Genomic DNA, 20,444 nt, shown 5'->3' with positions numbered 1-20,444 from the left:
TATTTATATCCATGACTCCATGTCTGTGTTTGTTGTACGCACTTCTTTTAAAATCACGGTATCATGTTACAATTGCCAACGAATGCTTATCTCCGTCGTCAGGATCATTCAGCCAATCAATGACCGTAAACTTTAGAAGACACGCCTCCTATTCATTTGATTGCACACGACCCTATTTAGGCGCCAATGAGGTTTGGGGGTTGTAGCGTTGTTGCCTGAAATGAATACTGACTTCTTTTCAAGTTCATATTGCTGATTTTCTTCTTCATCCCTGGTTATACTCTTCGTTACGATCTGACTTTCTCAGCCACATTTTTTTTCTGTAAGGTAAGACGTCCTTTTTATACTAATATCAAACCATAATAATTAATTGTTGTATAGATCGTTTACATTTTAGTTGATCTCAATTATTAAATAGGTTGGGGAAAAAGTTTAGCAGTGTTGGAAATGTTTCTTGGGTAAAATAAACACATTTCATGGGTGATTTTTACAGAACATTGGGTAGAACGTAGAATGCATTAGGCGATGTTTTACCCAACAAATATGTTTATCATTTTTAACCAATTTTGAGTAAACCATTTATTTACATGGTGTCGTAGACTCTTGTATGGAGGTGTCATGGTTTAGTGGTGATAACTCTCGTCCTTTTATCTGAGGACGTGGGTTCGATTCCCAACCACTGCGTATTTTCATTCAGCAAGAAATTTACCCGTATATCGCTGCACTCAACCCAGGTGAGATGAATGGATAACCGTAGGAAATAATTCCTAAAAAAGCTGTGAGCACCATGTACACAAGCATAGCGGGGGTAATATAGGAGAGCCTTGAGCATATAACAAGGTGGATAAAATCGCTATACAGATACCCTATAGCATTATTATTATTATTATCAATATCATAACTTTTATCGTTGTTATTATTATTATCATCAATATATCAGTATTATTATTATTATCATTATTACTATTATTATTATCATTATTATTATCATTATTATTATTATTTATATCATTAATATTATATTCCTGATATAGGGCATATTACCATACATTCACATTGTTAAAAAGATGTTTATTTTGGTCTGTTGCTTTATTATTCTGAACTTTATAATAGAGTGTCCTATCTAAAAAAAAATCGATTGAATACCATCTCAAACTCTCATTGTATTGAATTTACTTGATATTTAGCCGGACAAAATGCAGTAAAATTAAAGTTATTTCAAGTCAATTTGTTACATATTAACTCAAATTGATAAAATACACTCGGATCCTACATTGCTCAAAAATCACTTTTCACTTAAATGCTGATTAAGATTAATATGCATCAATTCCAGCGAACAAAGAAGTTAAAAAAACGTTTTAGATAATGTATTTGTGTGTGTGTGTATGTGCACACGCGTTTGGAGACCCTTCTTTTAGCTAGTCTACTGTGCGAACCTTTCCCTCCAGCAAAGGGGTCTGAATTCGCAGCATACAATGACTTATATTCTGAACACATTCTCGCTCTTAAATAGTAACAGCGAGTTTCATGTGCTAGTCTAGTTCGAAGACCCACTTACCGATCAGAGTTTAAATCAGCGTCTGTGCCGATTTAAAGACTAAAATACAAGTTTATACCACACGAGGTCGACGGGTGAATAAAATGAGACGTCTCGTACAGTACATAATATCTGAACGGTGCATGTATGGGCGGAAAGGGAACATGCATGTTTGCTGGGATGTTTTTTTTTAACCCCATATTGGCCTATTTCATTGCAAAAACCCAACCAACATGCATGTTCCTATTTTACCCAGTGTTGGGTAAACCTTTGTTTTGGAGTGTACGGGAGCATTTTCTACTCATTTTACTACTCATCTATCTATAGTGGAGGTATCTTTTTTCCAAAAGGGAATTAAAGTGTATCCATGCCTCTGTTTACATGAGTGTGTGGGTGTGTGTGTGTGTGTGGAAGAGGGAGGGGGTGTATCTAATTTTGTTTGGGGCGCGGGGGGGGGGGGGGGGAGTGGTGTTTCAACCATTTTTATAACTGATTTCATTGTTTCTCCTTTAAGTTATATATGATTTATGCTTGTATTAAGTTAGTGAAAAAAGTCAAAATATGAAATGTAAAATGTTATATTATGTGTTTTGAAATGTTAAATTGAAATGTTATATATTTTTGTTCATGGAATCAGAATAAAACAGTATGAAAAAAAAATATCTAATCCATTTGCAGAAGACTCATGGCCACATGAAGGAATCGTTCTGGTCCACGATCCGATTTTGGAACCAATCGCATTTCGCTCACTTTCTGAAAATTAAAAGTGTATTTGAAGTTCAAAATAACTGAAAGAATGCGAATATAGCGCATTTGGATGATCGTTAAAAGAGAAATGCCAGTAGTTACTGATTTCATGAGAAAGTCTGTAAAACGAGTCTTAATTGTCAGTGTATCATCGAGTTGCATAAACAGAACTTTATGAAATCTTGAAATCTACGCTGAAAAATGTTCACACTGAAGATCACCAACACATATAAGCGCACGTGGGACAGTGTATTATTATTGCTTTGAATGTCGACCCGACGCTTGACCCGAATCCTGTGCTTATTTGCTAATTTCTCAGCAATTACACAATTTCTTCCAGAATCATTTGGCACATATTGTTTATTTATACAAGCAGACACTTTGGTGGTAATTTCAATGGATTCTGTACGAACTCATTTTGATATCGTTACCACAACTGGCATTTACCTTTAAGCCTTTACTTTAGAGTGAAGGTCGTGTTATAGAGTTTCAAATCGTAGTCAATCGTACTCAACGATTGCTGTGACGTCTCTGATATAATTCGCTTTTATTCTAATAAGGATTTATAGCAAAGTCAAAAATTTGAACATAATAGATATTCCTACAATGTTTGATAAACTGAAGAGAAAAATAGAAAAAAAAACAGAAGTTACAGAAAAAAAAAAATAACCAAATCATTTTGTAAATTGTTATAACAGGAAAGATTTTCTAATGTTTCAAAGCTCAGGGCTCCGTAACACAAAGATTAGCCATCAATCGCTAAATAGAATGACCAATCAAGTTCAATGTTACATGCACGTTTGGTTCAAACTACTGACCAGGAACCAATCAGAAGTTTTCATTTAGATTTGCTATTCATCGCTGACCTTTGTGTTACGGGGCTCTGGTCTGTTTAGAAAAAAGGGGAAAACAGTTCTGTTACAATAAATTTGTAAGGGTACATACACCAATACCAATTTTCTGTAAATTTACACATTTATCATTCCCTCTCCATGGAATCAAATATTAAATCGGTCAACAACAATCGATTCGATTGACAAAGTTGATAGTAATTTTGATGATTCCTTTGTTCCACATTATCAAACAACGCAATCTTATCCCACCCACAAGCGGAATGCATCTTTTCAGTAATAGTGAATATAGTCTTTATCATTTCATCTCGCGTCCATGGATGCATTGATAACAATAAACATAACTAAAATTTGTCAACAAAACAGGTTCGCTTGACAGCATTGATATCCATTGATCTTAGTACACCAAGGACGGATCAAGACTTTGCCAATAGGGGGGGGGGGTCGGATTTTTTTCTGTCACATTTTCCCCGTTCGGCCGCTCTAAGTTGATTTTTGTTTGTTTCTTTGAAGGGGTAGTCCTAATAGTCACTTCTAAGCTTTATTCTTATAAGTCAATATAAAATATATAACAATCGCATGAGCATTACTTAAATAGTGCGTACGCGAACTATTTTTTTAATTTCATGTATTAAAAATTTAAACATTCTGGGAAATGTTTGTGATTCAATGCTTGATTTGTATCAAAATAAATTATTACTACGATTTTGCGCTCGCAGATATTTGAATATACGTTTTGACCTGATCGTAAAAGGACTTGTAAACGGCTGCTTGCAGTTAGCCATTAAGCCAGACGTAACAATTATTTCAACAATCAAATAGTGCGAGCGCAAAGCGCGACTGAACTGAAAATTTTGACATTTCTACCTGAAGAATGGAAATTTTAAGCACTTTTTGTAATCGTGAAAGGATATGTATATGAATAAACAATTGATGCGAGCGCGAAGCACGAGCGGAAAGAAAAAAGATTTACACCTAAAAATTGGACGTTATTCATGTTCTGTAAATAATGATAATAATGAGTAATTTGAAATTTCCTACTATACCAATGCGAATGCAAAGCGCGAGCAGACAAGTTTTGATATTGTGATCTGAAACTGGATAATGATTTAAATAGATATTAAGCTGCGTATCTAAATAAACATGCGCGCGCGTTCCAGATTTCGACATAGAATTTGGGCATTCAAAAAACCCTTTTTCATCTTGAAAATTTATAAAGCGAACGCGAAGCGCGAGCTTAAAATATTTGATATTCCAATCTCAAAAGGGTCAATTGAAGCTCTGTATTTCAAGCAGTTTGTAGGAAAATTGTGATGTGGATATGGATCACATTTATAAAAAGAGCTGATATGTTTCATTATTATTACTTTGAGTTTTTACATTGTACTGGGACATTCTAAGAACATAATGTAATCATATAAAAATGATGACTGTCTTCCTATTCTCTTCCTAAGCGCTATATAGATGAAGCTTATTGATATTCCATTCTGAAAACGGACAATATTTGATTATCAACTTAAAGGGGTGGTCCAGGCTGAAACTATTTTAGCTTAATGAATAGAGTAGAATTCACTGAGCAAAATGCTGAAAATTTCGTCAAAATCGGACAACAAATAGCAAAGTTATTGAATTTTAAAGTTTGGTAACATTTTGTAAAAACAGTCGTCATGAATATAGGTGGGCTGATGATGTCACATCTCCACTTGTTCTTTATTATTTTATTATATGAAATTAAGTTTATTCAATTTTTCCTCCAAGAACTAGAAAAATTGGATTGACAACTGATTTAGTGCATTAGATATTAATTGCTGCAACTTATTTCATTATAAGAGAGACATATTCACGCAAGTATGAAATAATGAAAAAATATGATTTTATGTAATAACATAAGAAAACGGAAAGTGGAGATGTGACATCATCAGCTCGCCTGATGAATATTCATGATAACTGTTTTCACAAAATATTGCAAAACTTTAAACTTCAATAACTTTATTATTTGTTATCCAATTTTGATGGAATTTTCAGCGTTTTGGTCAGCGAATTCTACTCTGTGTATTTAAACATTTTTTCAGCCTGGACCACCCCTTTATTATCATATCAATTAATCTAATAAGCCCAATGAGGGTGCGAAATCTTCTAACATTATGGCCGATTGGACTGGCGATATTAACTATATTTCCTCGGGACTTCACCCCTCGGAGAAACTAGTGATTGCCAGTCCAACCTCGAATAAATAATTCCCACGATACTTTCTCAAAGCCTTGTTTACTATCCATGCTATCAGGAAGTACGTTCATTCATCATACAAATGTCTTTGTATGCTGAGGCGACAATAATGATTTCTTATCGAATTGTGTTTCCTTTGTTGAACCTATCGATAGAAAATGATTCTATTTATGTTTCCCCCTCGTCCCGTGCGCGGTGACGTCAAATTTACTTGAAGGGGAAGGTCACCCTGGCGTATCTTTTAGTAAAAGCAGAAAATTTAAAGAGAAACATTGGTAAAGTTATTTACGGCGTCATCCGTCATTGCGATATATAGAGCTCACACAGAAATTTGACAAAAAATACAATAATCATGGCGCCACTGACCCTGCCCACAATTTGCCTGTGGGTACCAAATTTGATGACTATAATATGATGTAGCAGCATGACTTTGCAGAACCTAAAGTATTGTCCAGTATCACTTGTTGGTGAATACAATTATAGCGTAATCTGGATATATTTTGTAAAGTTAACCCTAAGAAACCCATAAAAAAATGGTAGGCATCTTCGCTTCACCTTCTAATATTGCTTCTGTGTGTGAACTGTTATGACAAAATGGGAAAAAAGGCAGAAGTTACAGGTTTTACAAATTTTCCAAAAAAAATATGGTTACCATGGCATCATGTTTCCACCCACTCCAAAATCATTGGGCGGCTTTGCTTTACCATAATGTACCTTCATGACAAATTTGAAGATAATTGGAGAAGAAATGCAGCCAGTAGAGCAGTCACAAGGAAATCTCTGCTATTTAAAAAAAAAAATCTTGTTACCATGGCAACGATGTCGCCGCCCACACCAAAATCAATAGGCGGCAATGCTTAATGGACCTTTATGCCACATTTGAAGATGATCGGAGAAGAAATACAGTTGATAGCGCTCACAAGGACAACTCTGCTATTTCCACAGAAACTCGTTACCATGGCAAGGATGTCATATGCTATAGCCACTACCCCTCATGTTTCATGCACATGTAAATTCCATATATTCAAATTTTTCATGGAAATCGATGAATACAGATATTTTTCTATATAAAGGAGTGTGAAATGATGTGTTTGATTATATATCCATCCCAAAAGTACATTCAGCATTGTTCAGTTTTCTTAGAAAAGTCCATGCTTGAAATTTATATCACACGACATAATGATGGTGAGTCTGCCCATACGTCTATGACGTCACAAATTAAAAGTTTTAATAATTCATATTTACATTAATTCTTTGACGTATTTTCATTAAAATCTTCTCCGACATTTTTACCCAACTCCTAATTCGTCGATCCTAAAAGCTTATAAAAACAATATACACATGCACCTATATACATTATACATTGCGTATCAAAAAAAGTTTACCATTTGAAATAGCCCTGGGAATTAGAAAAATAAACAACATGTGGGTACTTTTTTACATAAAAATTTTGGGTTTGGGTCTCATCATTCCAATGCAAGTAAAAGTTTTTACAGAATGTTACATGAGTTAGCACTGTCCATTTTTGTAAAGCTCACAGAAATCAGTTTGCGCAGAAATGCTTGTTTTCACGCTGTGTCAATGGGAAAGTGCGAAATCAAACTTACCCTGCGAAACAGTTCTCATACATTTCCCTTGCACTTTTATTCAATTGAAATAAAACGGATACATTCAAACATTTTGTAACAATTTTGCCACCCAAATTGAAATGTCAACACTAAGTAAGCAGAACTAATACCCTTTTGTGCCAGCTGGATCTGAAGACAACTGAATCTGAACAAAAATTTATATCAGACATCTCCAGAATTTTTCACTAAGTTTTTATCATTCAAAGTGGGTTTACATTTCATTTTTCACTTAATACTTTTTTCTCCACACTTTTCCGAAGCTTGACAATGATTAACAAAATAAACATCAAGCCTTAGCCATGTTATTGTGATGACCTCCTGGTAAACGCACGGACATTTTGAGAGCTCCCGATATTTCAACAAAATTTGGTGAAAATATCCCTTAAACAGTTGCATATCCGTGAATATGGATAGAGGAATGCGAGATTACAACCTAAGGGCGCAGCAGAAAGGAAAATCTCAATCTACTGCCGCAACTAAAAGCAAAAACAGTGAGGCAAATGCTACAGAAAGTGAGCAGTCCACCACTACCACTACAGGCGCCATGACAGGTGACACGTCATTGCACGAGGAACGCAGCGCTCAGGGAGCAGCCATGATACCCCGGAACTCGCTTTTTTATGCTAGAGTCAAGGGCTTCATTCACACAATTAAACGGTAAGCTGGATAAATTTATGGAAGAAATGTCTACTATGAAAGCAGATCTTGCTAATACTAACCACAAATTATCAGATCTTGAAACGGGTCTTACTCTTACTTCTGATAAAGTTTCAAGTATTGAAAACACTTATCTTCCCCAGTTGCGTTCCCAAATCCTCAAGAAAATAGAAGAACTTGATGAAAAACTACTACTGAATGAAATTCACGATAGGAAATCTAACTTGCTCATTTATGGAGTTCAACAGAGAAATGAGAAGGAAAACACCTACGATGTGGTGCATGAAGTGTTTGTTCATTTTATGGGAATATCAAAGGAAGAAGCGTCCCGGATCCCTCTTGTTAATGCGCACAGGCTACCCTCTTCCACCCGTGGAGTTGCAGAACCTCAACGTCAACCCCCAGCAATCATTGTCAGATTCGTCATGATGATTGACCGTGATCGTTTGTTGTATGGATTTGAGCGACGACCACGTCAACACTCACCGACATCTACCCAGCAGCCTATCCCACAGCTTCAATCTTCCCCTTACAGTAAAGTTACCATACGCACCGATTTGCCCCCGAAAATGAAAAGGGAGAGGGGTAGATTGGCCTCAATCGCGTATTCACTAAGAAAGAAGGATCAAATGGCTACGAGAATCAAAATTGTTGGATCGAAAGTAATTCTACAAACACGCAAATTCTCGAGGAGTGCTGGAGCAACCCCTGAGAGCTGGTCTGTTTGGTCCGATCCCGGTAGCGAAAAGTAGTGATGTTTACAAATGTCAAAGAAATGTTTCAGAAGCAAATGTAAAGAAATCAGCTAACTCCTTAATAAGAAAATCAATGAAATAATGCTTAAATGAAATATGTACTTGAAGAACAATGAAGAGTGTATTCACGCTGAATAACATCGATACATGAGATAAAATGGTCAGGCGGTGGAATTATGCATTTTTTGTTTTAAATGATATGTATCCTTTGGGGCATTTTTTTCTTTCTTTTAAAGTTGCTACATGATCAAAATGGTGTGTTAAATGGATAACTAAGACGGCAAAATTTTGCAGATTATAAAACATGAAATTAGTATTTATTGAAAGAAAGTGATGGAAGATAGGTAAAGCTGCTTGTCACTTTTCCTTTTCTTTATATTCATAAACAACTTTAAGGTTTGTGAAATCCCCCCCCCAGAATTGGCTGTAACTAAAGTTGTAACATATAATCATTACCTTTAAAACGGCAAGTAATTAGAGAGAAATGAGAAACGAAGGGTTTTTTTTGCTTTCTTTTAAAGTTGCTACATGATCAAAATGGAGTTTTAAATGGATAACTAAGACGGCAAAACTTTGCTGATTATAAAAATATGAAATTAGTATTTATTGAGAGAAAGTGATGGAAGATAAGGTGAAGCTGCTTGTCACTTTTCCTTTTCCTTATATTTATAAACAACTTTAAGGTTTGTGAAATCCCTAAACAGGTTGTAACTAAAGTTGAAACATGTAATCATTGGATTTAAAACGGAGAAATGAGGGGTTTTGATGTCCTTCTGTTTTTTTTTGTCCCCCTTATTTTATTTAATGATCAAATACTATGAAAAATATTTAACATCGTTTGACTTGTGTATGTATAATGAGAACAAATGCTAATAAGCATCTAACAACAAGCCATTAAATAGGAATGTTGAACAACGATGAAATTATAGAATACAATGTAACAGAATGATGAATATTTTTTATTCAATTTGAAAATGCCTTTCACTTTTTTTCTCTATTTTTTACGGAAGTAGGGTGAACAAAAAATAATTATAAAGTGAAAAATTGGCATCAAAATTAGTTTTGAATCAAATAATTGAATTTGGCAGCATGTCCTTAAAAAAAGAAGCAATAGACAGGTTACGAAGGATTGAATAAGTTGAAATAGAATTCAAAAAAACACATTTTTTTTAAACTGAATGTCCTTTACTTTATGTCACGAACATTTTAATGAATATTATAGAATGTGGTTCCAGTGTACATATATCGTTGCTGCAAATCACCGTTGGATAGGAAATGTTTAAAAGGAAGTGATTGAAAGATTTAAATGAAGAAAGGGCAGAATGAAATGAAACAGAATGAGAATACTTTTAGATTCTCCAAATGGAAAGTCCTTCACGTTTCTTCTTTTCTTTAAAAATATCATCATTAAATCATTACCTGTATGTGTAGTAAAATGGTTGCATTGGTATAGTTATTTTTCTTTCTTTTTTTGAGCAAATAATCAATAGTATTCAACCGAAAGATCATGTTATAAAGAAATGATAGAAAGATGACGGAGTGAGAAGAAGGTCTTTTATTTGTTTGTTGTCCTTGTTTTTGTTTTTTTCGATTTAAAGACCTTCAATTTCTTGTAGGTTTTCTTTCCTCTTTTTCTTTTGTAAAAGAGGGAAAGAAAATGTTAAAAGACGTTTACAATGACTGATTAGAATACTCAAAGCTGAACCAAAGTATTATAAAAGTATGACAGCAAGTCTTGGATGGAATGAAATTTAAAAAAAAAATTATGACAAAAAAATGCTTAATTACAGCTGTTTTGATATTAAGTCATCTTTAGAAAGAAGTGTTGAAAAGATAGAGAAAGGATTTTATTGACTGAAGAAAAAAAAATCACTTCACATAATCTCCTTGCATATAAATATAAAATTACAAAAGAATTATTTAGGTCTTAATTCCTATACTTGTATTTGTATAGATAATGTGGTATGATTTCGTCTAACAGCTTCAAACGCATGCATAAATAATCTCTTTTCTTCTCTTAATGCAACTAATAATTTCAAATAAGGAATACTTGTTAAATGTATCTGATAAATGTACATGCATAACATCTTGCGTGTCAATTTTTTGGTCTTCTATTTCCATGAAAGGTTGTTGAGGTCAACTGTAAATAAATTATTTTTTATGTTGGAGTGCCTTTCCTCAAATGGAAAAAAATTGAAAAAGCTGGAGCTGTTATTTGTGTATTGCGTTCCTCTTGCATTTGTAACAAAAAATATAGACATTTTAAACGATTCTACAAAATCTGATGTAGAAGTTTAAGGTCTCGGACACGAGTCCATTATTTTTTGTTATTCCATCAACAAGGATATGCTTGACGTATATAGAAAATGCATTTATAAAAATGTTAATGACGGTATCGAGAGAGTTGAGATACATAGATTTCATTCAATTCTTTTTTTCATATTATATAATTTTGTTTACATCAGATATAAAATTATTTTAAAAAAAATATATATAAGGCACACTCATTTGTATATATGTGTATATATACAGGTTTATAATGTATTCGCATGACACTTGCATGTCTATTTTTCAAGTCCTTGAAAGGTTTGCGAGGCCAAGTGTAAAGGATTTTTTTTTTCGTTTACCTATGTTTCAGTGTCTTTCCTCTGATTAAAAACAAGGTCTAGTGGCATGAATAACGGTTTTCAATGGCTTTCAATAACTTGGAGTAGCTTGACCTTTATTTAAACTGCTCAGTTCATCATTGACCTGCTCTAATATGCAATGTTCTTTGTCACAAATATCTATGAATAATTATGATAATGATAATGACAAATTGCAGTTTAGAGGATAATGGAAAATAAAACCATAAATTCTTAGATGTTTTATTATCAAGGCTTGTTTAAATAATTTTATCAATCAATGAAAAAAAGGTTAATCAGCAGGAGTTTTTGTAAATCACATCCTTAGACATGTTAGAGGGGGAAAAAAAGCTAATTCAATGTTAAATTGAGTTTGAATAAATTATTTTTTATATAAGTTTGCATATGTCATAAACCTGTAAAGCATTTTTATTCATAGTGTTCCTAATTTAAGCAAGATGAATAATTTGTACATACACGTACAAATGCAAAATTACGTAGACCATGTACCAGTTTGATTTTAGATTAAGAATATTGTTGCAAAATTCGAACATTGACTCTTTTCACCTCCATTCACTTTACTGGAAAGTCTGCCCTGAATTGTTTGTATCAATGACTATGCCACTTTAAGTATTGTTATAGGGAGGCTTCCCATCTTCGTTATTATCTATGGGAGCTCACCCATGTTCGTTATGCATCTGTTCAGAACGCAAAGGTTAACATTTAGTAGACATTGTATATATGTAAATGTTAACCTGTTGAATCTTTGTTTGTTTGTAGATTTTTTCGTGTTCTCTATGTGCGTAACCAGTTTTTCTTCATCGAATTCTTCTTCTCTCCAGGTCTTTGCCTCGTCCACACTCACGTGCAAGCGGTATCCATGGTCTCCACAGGAAGCGCTGTTTTTCATTTCGTGTTATTCTCACAAAATTCCCGGTCATTGAAAATCAACCTTTTGCAATGTTGAATGATGATGAGTTATACCATTTGTTTAGGCCGAATACTGAAACCCAACAGAAAAATTGCAACCTGCCGTATTTTGAAAACCTTGTATCCAAGGAAATGAATTTAGCTGTAGACTTAAACGATAATAATGACAATAATTATCACAGTTCAAATTACTTTACCATAAATCAATTTAAATCTCCGGAAAAGTCAGCGAATACATTTTCAATCATGCACATGAACATAAGGAGCCTGAGCTGCAACTTCGATAATTTACGTCTTTTAACGGATACATCGCGTTAACCGAGACATGGTTATCTCAGGAATCTAATACTTTATACTCACTTCCTGGTTATACCTTTGTAGAAAATAATAGAGCTAATAGGAGAGGAGGAGGGGTGGGTCTCTATATTAATGAAAAAATAGAATATTTCATACATACAGATCTTAATTGTATGAATGAATTTGCTGAATCTATCGTTATTGAAATTCAAATCCAAAAATCTAAAAACATTATTATAGCGGTATTTTATAGACCTCCCAACTCCAACTCACATATTTTTTTAGAATACTTACAAGATTTTCTACGAAATCCAGTTTTTATAAATAAAGATTGTTATATAGCAGGAGATTTCAACATAGACATATCTAATACTAACCATAATGCCTCACAAGAATTTTTGGACATAATGATATCCTCAGCTTTTTTACCATTAATTAAAAAACCAACCCGGGTTACTAACCAATCTGCAACCCTTATTGATAATATTTTTTGTAATGTTACTCCTTTACCCGAGTCGGGAATTATTTTATCTGATATCTCAGACCATTTTCCGATATTTTCAAGAGTCCCGTTTAGGTTAACAAAAAATCATTCCCCGCAGCATAAGTTCCGAAAAGTAACGCCAAATAATATAGCGAGGTTGAAAGAAGGTCTAGAAGACACCGACTGGTCTGAGGTGTTCGGTTCGCAAGATACCAATACTGCATATAATATATTCATTAAAAATTTAACCACACACTTAGATAGACACGTACCACTAGTCAATAAATACTACAATTATAAAAAGAGTCCAAGACTTCCTTGGATATCGAAATCAATATTACGGTCAATAAATCGTAAAAACAACTTATACTATGCCGACAAAATAAATCGTTCAGAGAAGTCGCATCGCAAATACACCATGTATAAAAATACCCTCACAAAAATTTTGCGCAGCGAAAAACGAAAATACTTCACAAACCAATTAATTCATTTCAAGCATGATATAAGAAAAACATGGCAAACTATAAACAATGCCTTGAATATGTATAGCGTAAAATCGAACATAAAAACAATAAAACACAATGATATCGAAATTCATGATTCTGCCCGGATAGCTGACATATTCAATCAATATTTTTCACAGATCGGAAAAAATCTAGCCGACAATATACCATTAACACAAAAGAAATTTACCGATTTCACTCACCGACCAAATCCTAATTCTCTTTTTCTATTACCAGTACATAGGAATGAAATAATAGATACAGTGAATAACTTAAAAAACAAAAAGAGTTGTGGTCATGATGGTATTGATAATATTTTATTAAAAAATGTCATTGAATATATTGTTGATCCTTTAGTACACATATTTAATCTATCCTTAATTAATGGCGTCGTGCCCGACAATATGAAAATATCTAAGGTAATACCAGTGTACAAAAAAGGAGATAAGAATAATGTATGTAACTATAGACCGATATCTTTATTGCCTACTCTGTCAAAGATTCTAGAAAGAGTGATATATACAAGACTATTAGAATTTTTGAATAAATATAACATAATTTCTGATTTTCAATTTGGATTCCGCCAAAAGCATAGTACTTCTCATGCCACTCTTTCATTTGTTGAAAAAATCACAAAAGCTATTGATAACTTTGAACATACAGTAGGTGTTTTTCTGGACCTCTCCAAGGCCTTTGACACTATAAATCATGAAATACTACTATACAAACTTGAAAATTACGGAATCAGAGGAAAGGCCTTGGAGTGGTTCAGGAATTACCTAATAAACCGTAAACAGTTTGTTAACATAAACGAACAAAATTCTTCTCCACTAAAGGTTAATTGGGGTGTTCCTCAAGGCAGCATACTGGGCCCACTTTTATTTTCGATCTATATAAATGACATTCACAATTCTTCGACAATGTTATCTTATATTCTTTTTGCAGATGATTCAAATGTACTTTATTCTCATCCTAATCCCGATATTTTAGTCAATATATTGAACATTGAACTGGAGAAGCTAGTACAATGGATAAGATCTAATAAATTGTCAATCAATGTAAAAAAAACGAAATGTATGCTTTTCAGCAATTCTTTAGATAAATTACCATACGATATTAAATTGGACAACGCTGACATTGAAGTGGTCACTACAACAAAATTTTTAGGTCTGATAGTAGACAACAATTTATCTTGGAAAACACACATTGATTTTATATGCCGTACAATTTCACGCAATATTGGTGTTATAAATAAGGTCAAGTTTTTTCTTCCAACTTCCTCCCTAAAAATGCTTTATTCAACATTAATTTTACCCTATCTAAACTACGGGATAATTGTCTGGGGAAATACACATACATCATATCTAGAACGAATATTACTTTTACAGAAAAAGGCATTGCGCGTTATTTTTAATATGTCCTGGAGATCCCACACAGACCAATTGTTTATTGACAATAAAATCTTAAAAGTAAAAACATATCAATATAACTTGGGTCAATTTATGTATCAATTAAATAATAATATGCTACCATCAATCTTTGATTCTTCATTTAATAAAAACAAAACTATTCATAAATATCCTACACGTCAATCCGAGGAATTTCATTTTCCTCTACCCCGGACAATTCTTGCCAAATCCATCTTCACTTTCGAAGGCCCTCGACTTTGGGGCACTCTTGATAATACTATCAAAGATTCCCCAAGCCTAAATTCTTTTAAATTTAAGTTGAAAAAGTTTCTCCAAGATACTCGTTAGTTTTTTTAACTCTTCATCACTCATACATTATACTTTTCATATATACTCAGCACTACGAGCTGTGAAATATGATATTTTTCGTTTTCCTGTTGATCCGTAAATTCGCTGTGAGTGTTGGGGCAAGAATCTGGAGACCACTGATCTTGCTATTTTCTCTCATTTCTATTTCTTTCTTTTTATTCTTTTAAACTATTCATTCAGATAGTTTTACGTTCAAATTTCTACCATGTTGTGTTTGTGTTTTGTTTATATTCTTCATACGTATGTTATAGGAGGCTGCATCCTACAAGCTTCGCTTTTTAGCAGCCTCCTCCGTTTCCGACCTGTTATCTTGAGTATTATACATAATAAGTTTCTTTGTTTTATTGATTATAATTATATCAAGATGTATGTAACAAAACTATTGTAAATGTAAATGATTGTTGGAAATGGAAAAAATAAATGAAATGAAATGAAAATGAAATGTCATGTAAATCACAGCTCAATGTAAAGCAAATATCGTCTGGATGGCCTCGGTGTGTGGAGGAGTGGGGTGGGGTGCAATGCACACTTCGAAGTGTTTTAGGCAAGGAAACAAGTTAAAAAAAGAGGTAAAAATATCTTCAAATCAAATTTTACCAGCTAAATTCCATGTGTTCTTCATGATTAAGGTCTACTTTTATTCGCATAACTATTTCAAAGTTCTGCGCAAATCATTTTCACTAACTTATCAAAAGTAAGTGGTGCTCGCTCAAGCGGAATTATTTTTCGGCATTTATATCGTCATTTGCTTAAATGGATCTGTACCAATTTAAAAATAGATTTTTTCATACGCTATGAAATTTTATCTGATAATCAATTTGGATTTCGAGAAAAACACACAACTTCACATGCAATTCTTCATTTTATTAACAAAATTTCATCTGCTATTGACAAACATTGCCATACAATCGGATTATTTTTGGACTTCTCCAAGGCCTTCGATACCATTGATCATAGTATTCTTTTTTATAAACTACATCATTATGGTGTAAGGGGGAAGGCCTTGGAGTGGTTCAAAAGTTATCTTACAAACAGAAAACAATTTGTCTCATTGAATGGAGTAGAATCTAAACGCCAACTAATTACTTGCGGTATTCCTCAAGGGAGTATCCTTGGTCCCCTGATTTATATCATATATGTAAATGATTTTCAATGTTCATCTCCACTTTTGTCTTTTATTCTATATGCAGATGATTCTAGTATATTTTTCTCACATAAAAACCCTCAAATGCTCGTACATATTTTTAACACCGAGTTGAAGAGTATTTGTGAATGGATATTTGCCAATAGGCTCTCTCTAAATCTTGATAAAACAAATTTTATGTTATTTAGTAACTCTCTTACAAGTTTACCTGACAATATTTTATTGAATGATGTCCAGATCAGTAGGGTAAAATCAACTAAGTTCTTGGGACTTTTTATTGATGACAAAATGACCTGGAAAATTCATACAAACCACATTTGCTCAATTTTATCTAGAAATACTGGTATAATGTATAAACTTAAATCAATGTTTCCACTCAATATCATGCAAATGTTATATTCCACTTTATTACTTCCGTATTTAAACTATGGTATTCTTGTCTGGGGAAATTCTAGTAAGCTTCAACTTGATAAAATTTTGGTTATTCAAAAGAGAGCAATTCGTATAATCTCCAATGCCCATATACGGGCTCATACAGGTCCTCTCTTTTTAGAAAAGGGTGTTTTAAGAGTTTCTGATATTTTCCTTCTGCAGTTGGGTTCTTTTATGTTTCAACTGAATAATAATGACTTGCCTCCGGCACTTAATTACATGTTCATAAAAAACAACCAGTTGCATGACTATCCAACACGCCAAGCATTTTCATTTCATCTTCCAAAAACCAGAACAAAATTTGCCCACAATACTATTATTTATTCAGGTCCCAAATATTGGAATTCACTCAATATCGATATAAAAAGATCTGTTAGCTTGACTGCATTTAAAAGAAAATTGAAAACGTCTCTTTTGAGAAAAGATTACTCATCGTAGAACCCAACTGTAAGCTTTAAATACACAATTTATATTTATCTATTTGTACTCAATTGCGTATTACTTTTAAGACGGTCAGAGAGTGGATTGGGCACCTGGTAGCCGGGGAAACTCTTTAAAACCACATAGCTCTTCTAAGTTTTGCTTCGGTCCTTTGATACTTTTTCTCTCCTAGCAACTATCAAGTTTTTTTTTCTTTTCCTCGTCTGCCAGGTGCTCTATCCCCTCACTATGTCCGTATGTTTACCATTGTAATGAATTACATGTATTCATATTTACAGCTGCAGATACCCTTACAAAGGACCCGTCTACTATTCCACTGGCATACGATCAATTCTGTCAAAATATTTTACGTCATGCTTTAACGACGCAATCATGAACAGCAATATAATAGACGGGTCTTCTTTCCTTCTTTCTTTCTTTCTTTCTTTTATGTCGTGTTTTGTCCTCCTTGTCTTGTCTAGTAACCTGTGTGCCCCTGTTCTTTGTAACGTTCTCTGTTTTCGTCCTTGTCCAGTTTCTGTAACTTTCTCCGAGCTCAGCTCTATTTTTTCTATAATTATTTGTAGCTATCAATGATTACACATAAATTATTTGTTAAGGGCCTATCCACAACAAGCTTTTGCTTTACTTTAGGTCCATCCACTTAGAATCTGCTTTTATATTGTAATTATGCATACTATTTCGGAATGAGTTGTATGTTTTTCTTTGTATTTTGATTGATTTGTGGAAAATAAATGAAATGAAATGAATGAAAAAAAAAATTGAAAAATCTTCAGGATATTACAAATTCATTTCAATTCAATTATTTTATTTCATTTCCATTCAAAACATAATACAAAGTAATATAAAGCAATACAAATCAAGTACAATTTTATAGGGCATTCTTACTTCGTAAAACAGAAAAGACAGTATAATATGGAGCATACATGGAAATGAGGGGGATCCACTAAAAAGCAAAGCTTGCAAAGCGTGGATCCCCTTTGGAAGTGAAGAAATTATAGTTGACTTATTCTTATATGCGTACAGGCATGTATTACAGGAAAGAAAAAGAGAACAAAAGAAATTATATTGATGCAAACATAATTACTGAAATGATGCAAAGCAAATGTATAATTTTACAGAATTTTTTCTAAGTGTAAACTTTTTTTTTGATACGCACTTTATATATGAATATATTTACTCATTTAGCCAACAGAGTTGGGTACCATACATGATTGTGTGCAAAGCTTGGGTATACTCACGTCAATTTAATTTTAACTATGAAAACACCTTAAAAAATTGATAATATTTTTTACATTTTTCCCTTTGTGTAATATTCAGAAAAACTTTGGAAGCGTGTAGTGAGCCATGAAGTCCTTCTTAGTTCCCGTTCTTTTGGTCTCCTTGGTGGCAGGTAAGAAGAGATTTCTTCTATTTCCGTTGAAGTACCAGTTGGTATATATATATATATATATATACATATATATATATATATATATATATATATATATATATATATATATATATATATATATATATATATATATATATATATATATATATATATATATATACACCAGCTAATTATACCTAATTCGAAGTCTAAAATGACTGCTGTTACTTAAAAATGGACATAGTTCACTTAAAATCTAACAAGGAGATATGATTTCGGTGTCCACACTATGGTTTCATGGTTGAAATTGTACGTTTTGACTGGTCACAATGATATGCAGTTGTCCATTTTGCCTACAAATCCAAGAGGGTGTTCAAAATGGCATCTAAAACGACTCCTATCACTCAATTATGGCCAGAGTTCATACAGTATTAATCTGTGAGAAATAATGTCTACACTGTGGTATGAAGGTTCAAAATACATTCGGACAAGTAACAAGGGTGGTTAGTTTTCCAATTTGTCCAAAATTCCAAGGTAGATTCTGAAATTTCATGGAAATGGGTGCTGTTACCAAATCATGATACAATATTATAAATTATCCACCTCAATAATACCCCTGGTATATTTGTTAATTGCATTGACGCCCAATGGCGACAATGCATTGTTCTTGTTCCATATTCCTATTCCGTAATCTTCTTCTTCTTCCACCAAAATCCCATTTGTTTAATACATGATTTTGTTAGCTCTACCCTGACTCCGTCCCTCATCCAAATTCATCCAAATTTGGTAGACATGTTGTCCAGCATCCCTAGTTGTGCCTCTCGTCTTCCATTTTCCAAAATCACTCATGCATGACCATCCAGGCGCCATTTTGTCAATTTCAAGTCCATTTGCATACCATTCTTCATTCTTTCATATCTCAATTATCCTGCATGCTACAGACTTCTAACAAATTGCTATAGATAGTCCAAGACTTTCTCTATCATCTGCGACGTATAACCTGACCTTCAAAATGCCACCTTCATGTCCTAAATTCAAATCCGAAATAGCCTTCCTTCAAAAACGTCATATTTATTGAAATGTAAAGTCAAAAATTCGTAAAATGGCCATAACTTTCTTGTTTTGATTCATTTTGAACTCATTATTTCAAGAATTGATTACGGTATCATATCATACATACTACTTAGTTTTTACGCATCACTAATTTTCCGTCATTGAAATAGCGCCCTCTAAAGTTTAAAAAACGCTTACCTTTGAATGCTCCTCATTCAGTCATGCGTAGCCAAACCCGTACCCTTTTTTGAATTTAGGGTCTTCAAGATATGATCTTTCATGCCATTCAAAAAAATATATACCTTACAACTGACGAAATATCTGAAAAATGCTCCCGAAAATCAGCAAAATACCCCAAAATGCACTTTAATGCCAGCACAACTTCAACTTGCTCTTATTTCCTTATTATTGAAGCTTATTCTTTCTAACTTGGCTGATATGAGTATTGATATATACTTCAACCGTTCGTCAACCTTTTGTAACAGAAACTGACAAAAATCTGACGTCAGCTTCAAATTATTGTGCAAAACCTTCATTTTTAATGTCTTTCTTTATATGGCATTTACTTCCGGTCTATTGCCTGCGCACAAATAAAAGTGGTATCAATGTCACCGCATTGGAATACTCTTTCCAGTGATACCAAATACGACATAGGTTACAACAGAAAATTTCAAGATAAGTCAATCTGAACACATGGTATACTGCTCACTATGTACATATTATCAACAACAGAATTGTACACAGTGTCTATTGCATCGGTTTCGCGCAAAAACGAACTGAACGTACTATGGCACGCCATTTGTCCAATAAGGCGATAAACTCAGTTTATGCATGCACATCGTTCTGATATGTACTTAACACTGGGTTACGTTGATGAATTGTCAGCGAATTTGTATGCTTATTTCTATTACTCTCTCTGCGTCTTTCTCTCTCTCTCTTTCTTCAGCGGCCACATGGTCTAAAAATGGACGAAATTTGTTTGACT

At 33.4% G+C, this 20,444-nt stretch overlaps 1 protein-coding gene across 1 annotated transcript in view; it reads left to right on the top strand.

Moving 5' to 3' along the window:
* The first annotated feature begins 208 nt into the window (after nt 1–208).
* LOC121421797 overlaps nt 209–20,444 on the top strand; it is a 31,184-nt gene continuing 10,948 nt past the window's right edge. The window contains exons 1-2 of the mRNA XM_041616598.1: nt 209–327; nt 18,355–18,427. Coding sequence (XP_041472532.1) covers nt 18,382–18,427 — 46 coding nt within the window. The 5' untranslated portion in view covers nt 209–327; nt 18,355–18,381. The remainder of the gene's footprint in view (nt 328–18,354; nt 18,428–20,444) is intronic.

Source organism: Lytechinus variegatus, chromosome 9 (genome assembly GCF_018143015.1).
Source record: "Lytechinus variegatus isolate NC3 chromosome 9, Lvar_3.0, whole genome shotgun sequence".
NCBI classification, from domain to species: domain Eukaryota; kingdom Metazoa; phylum Echinodermata; class Echinoidea; order Temnopleuroida; family Toxopneustidae; genus Lytechinus; species Lytechinus variegatus.
This window is presented reverse-complemented; position numbering and strand designations above follow the sequence as displayed.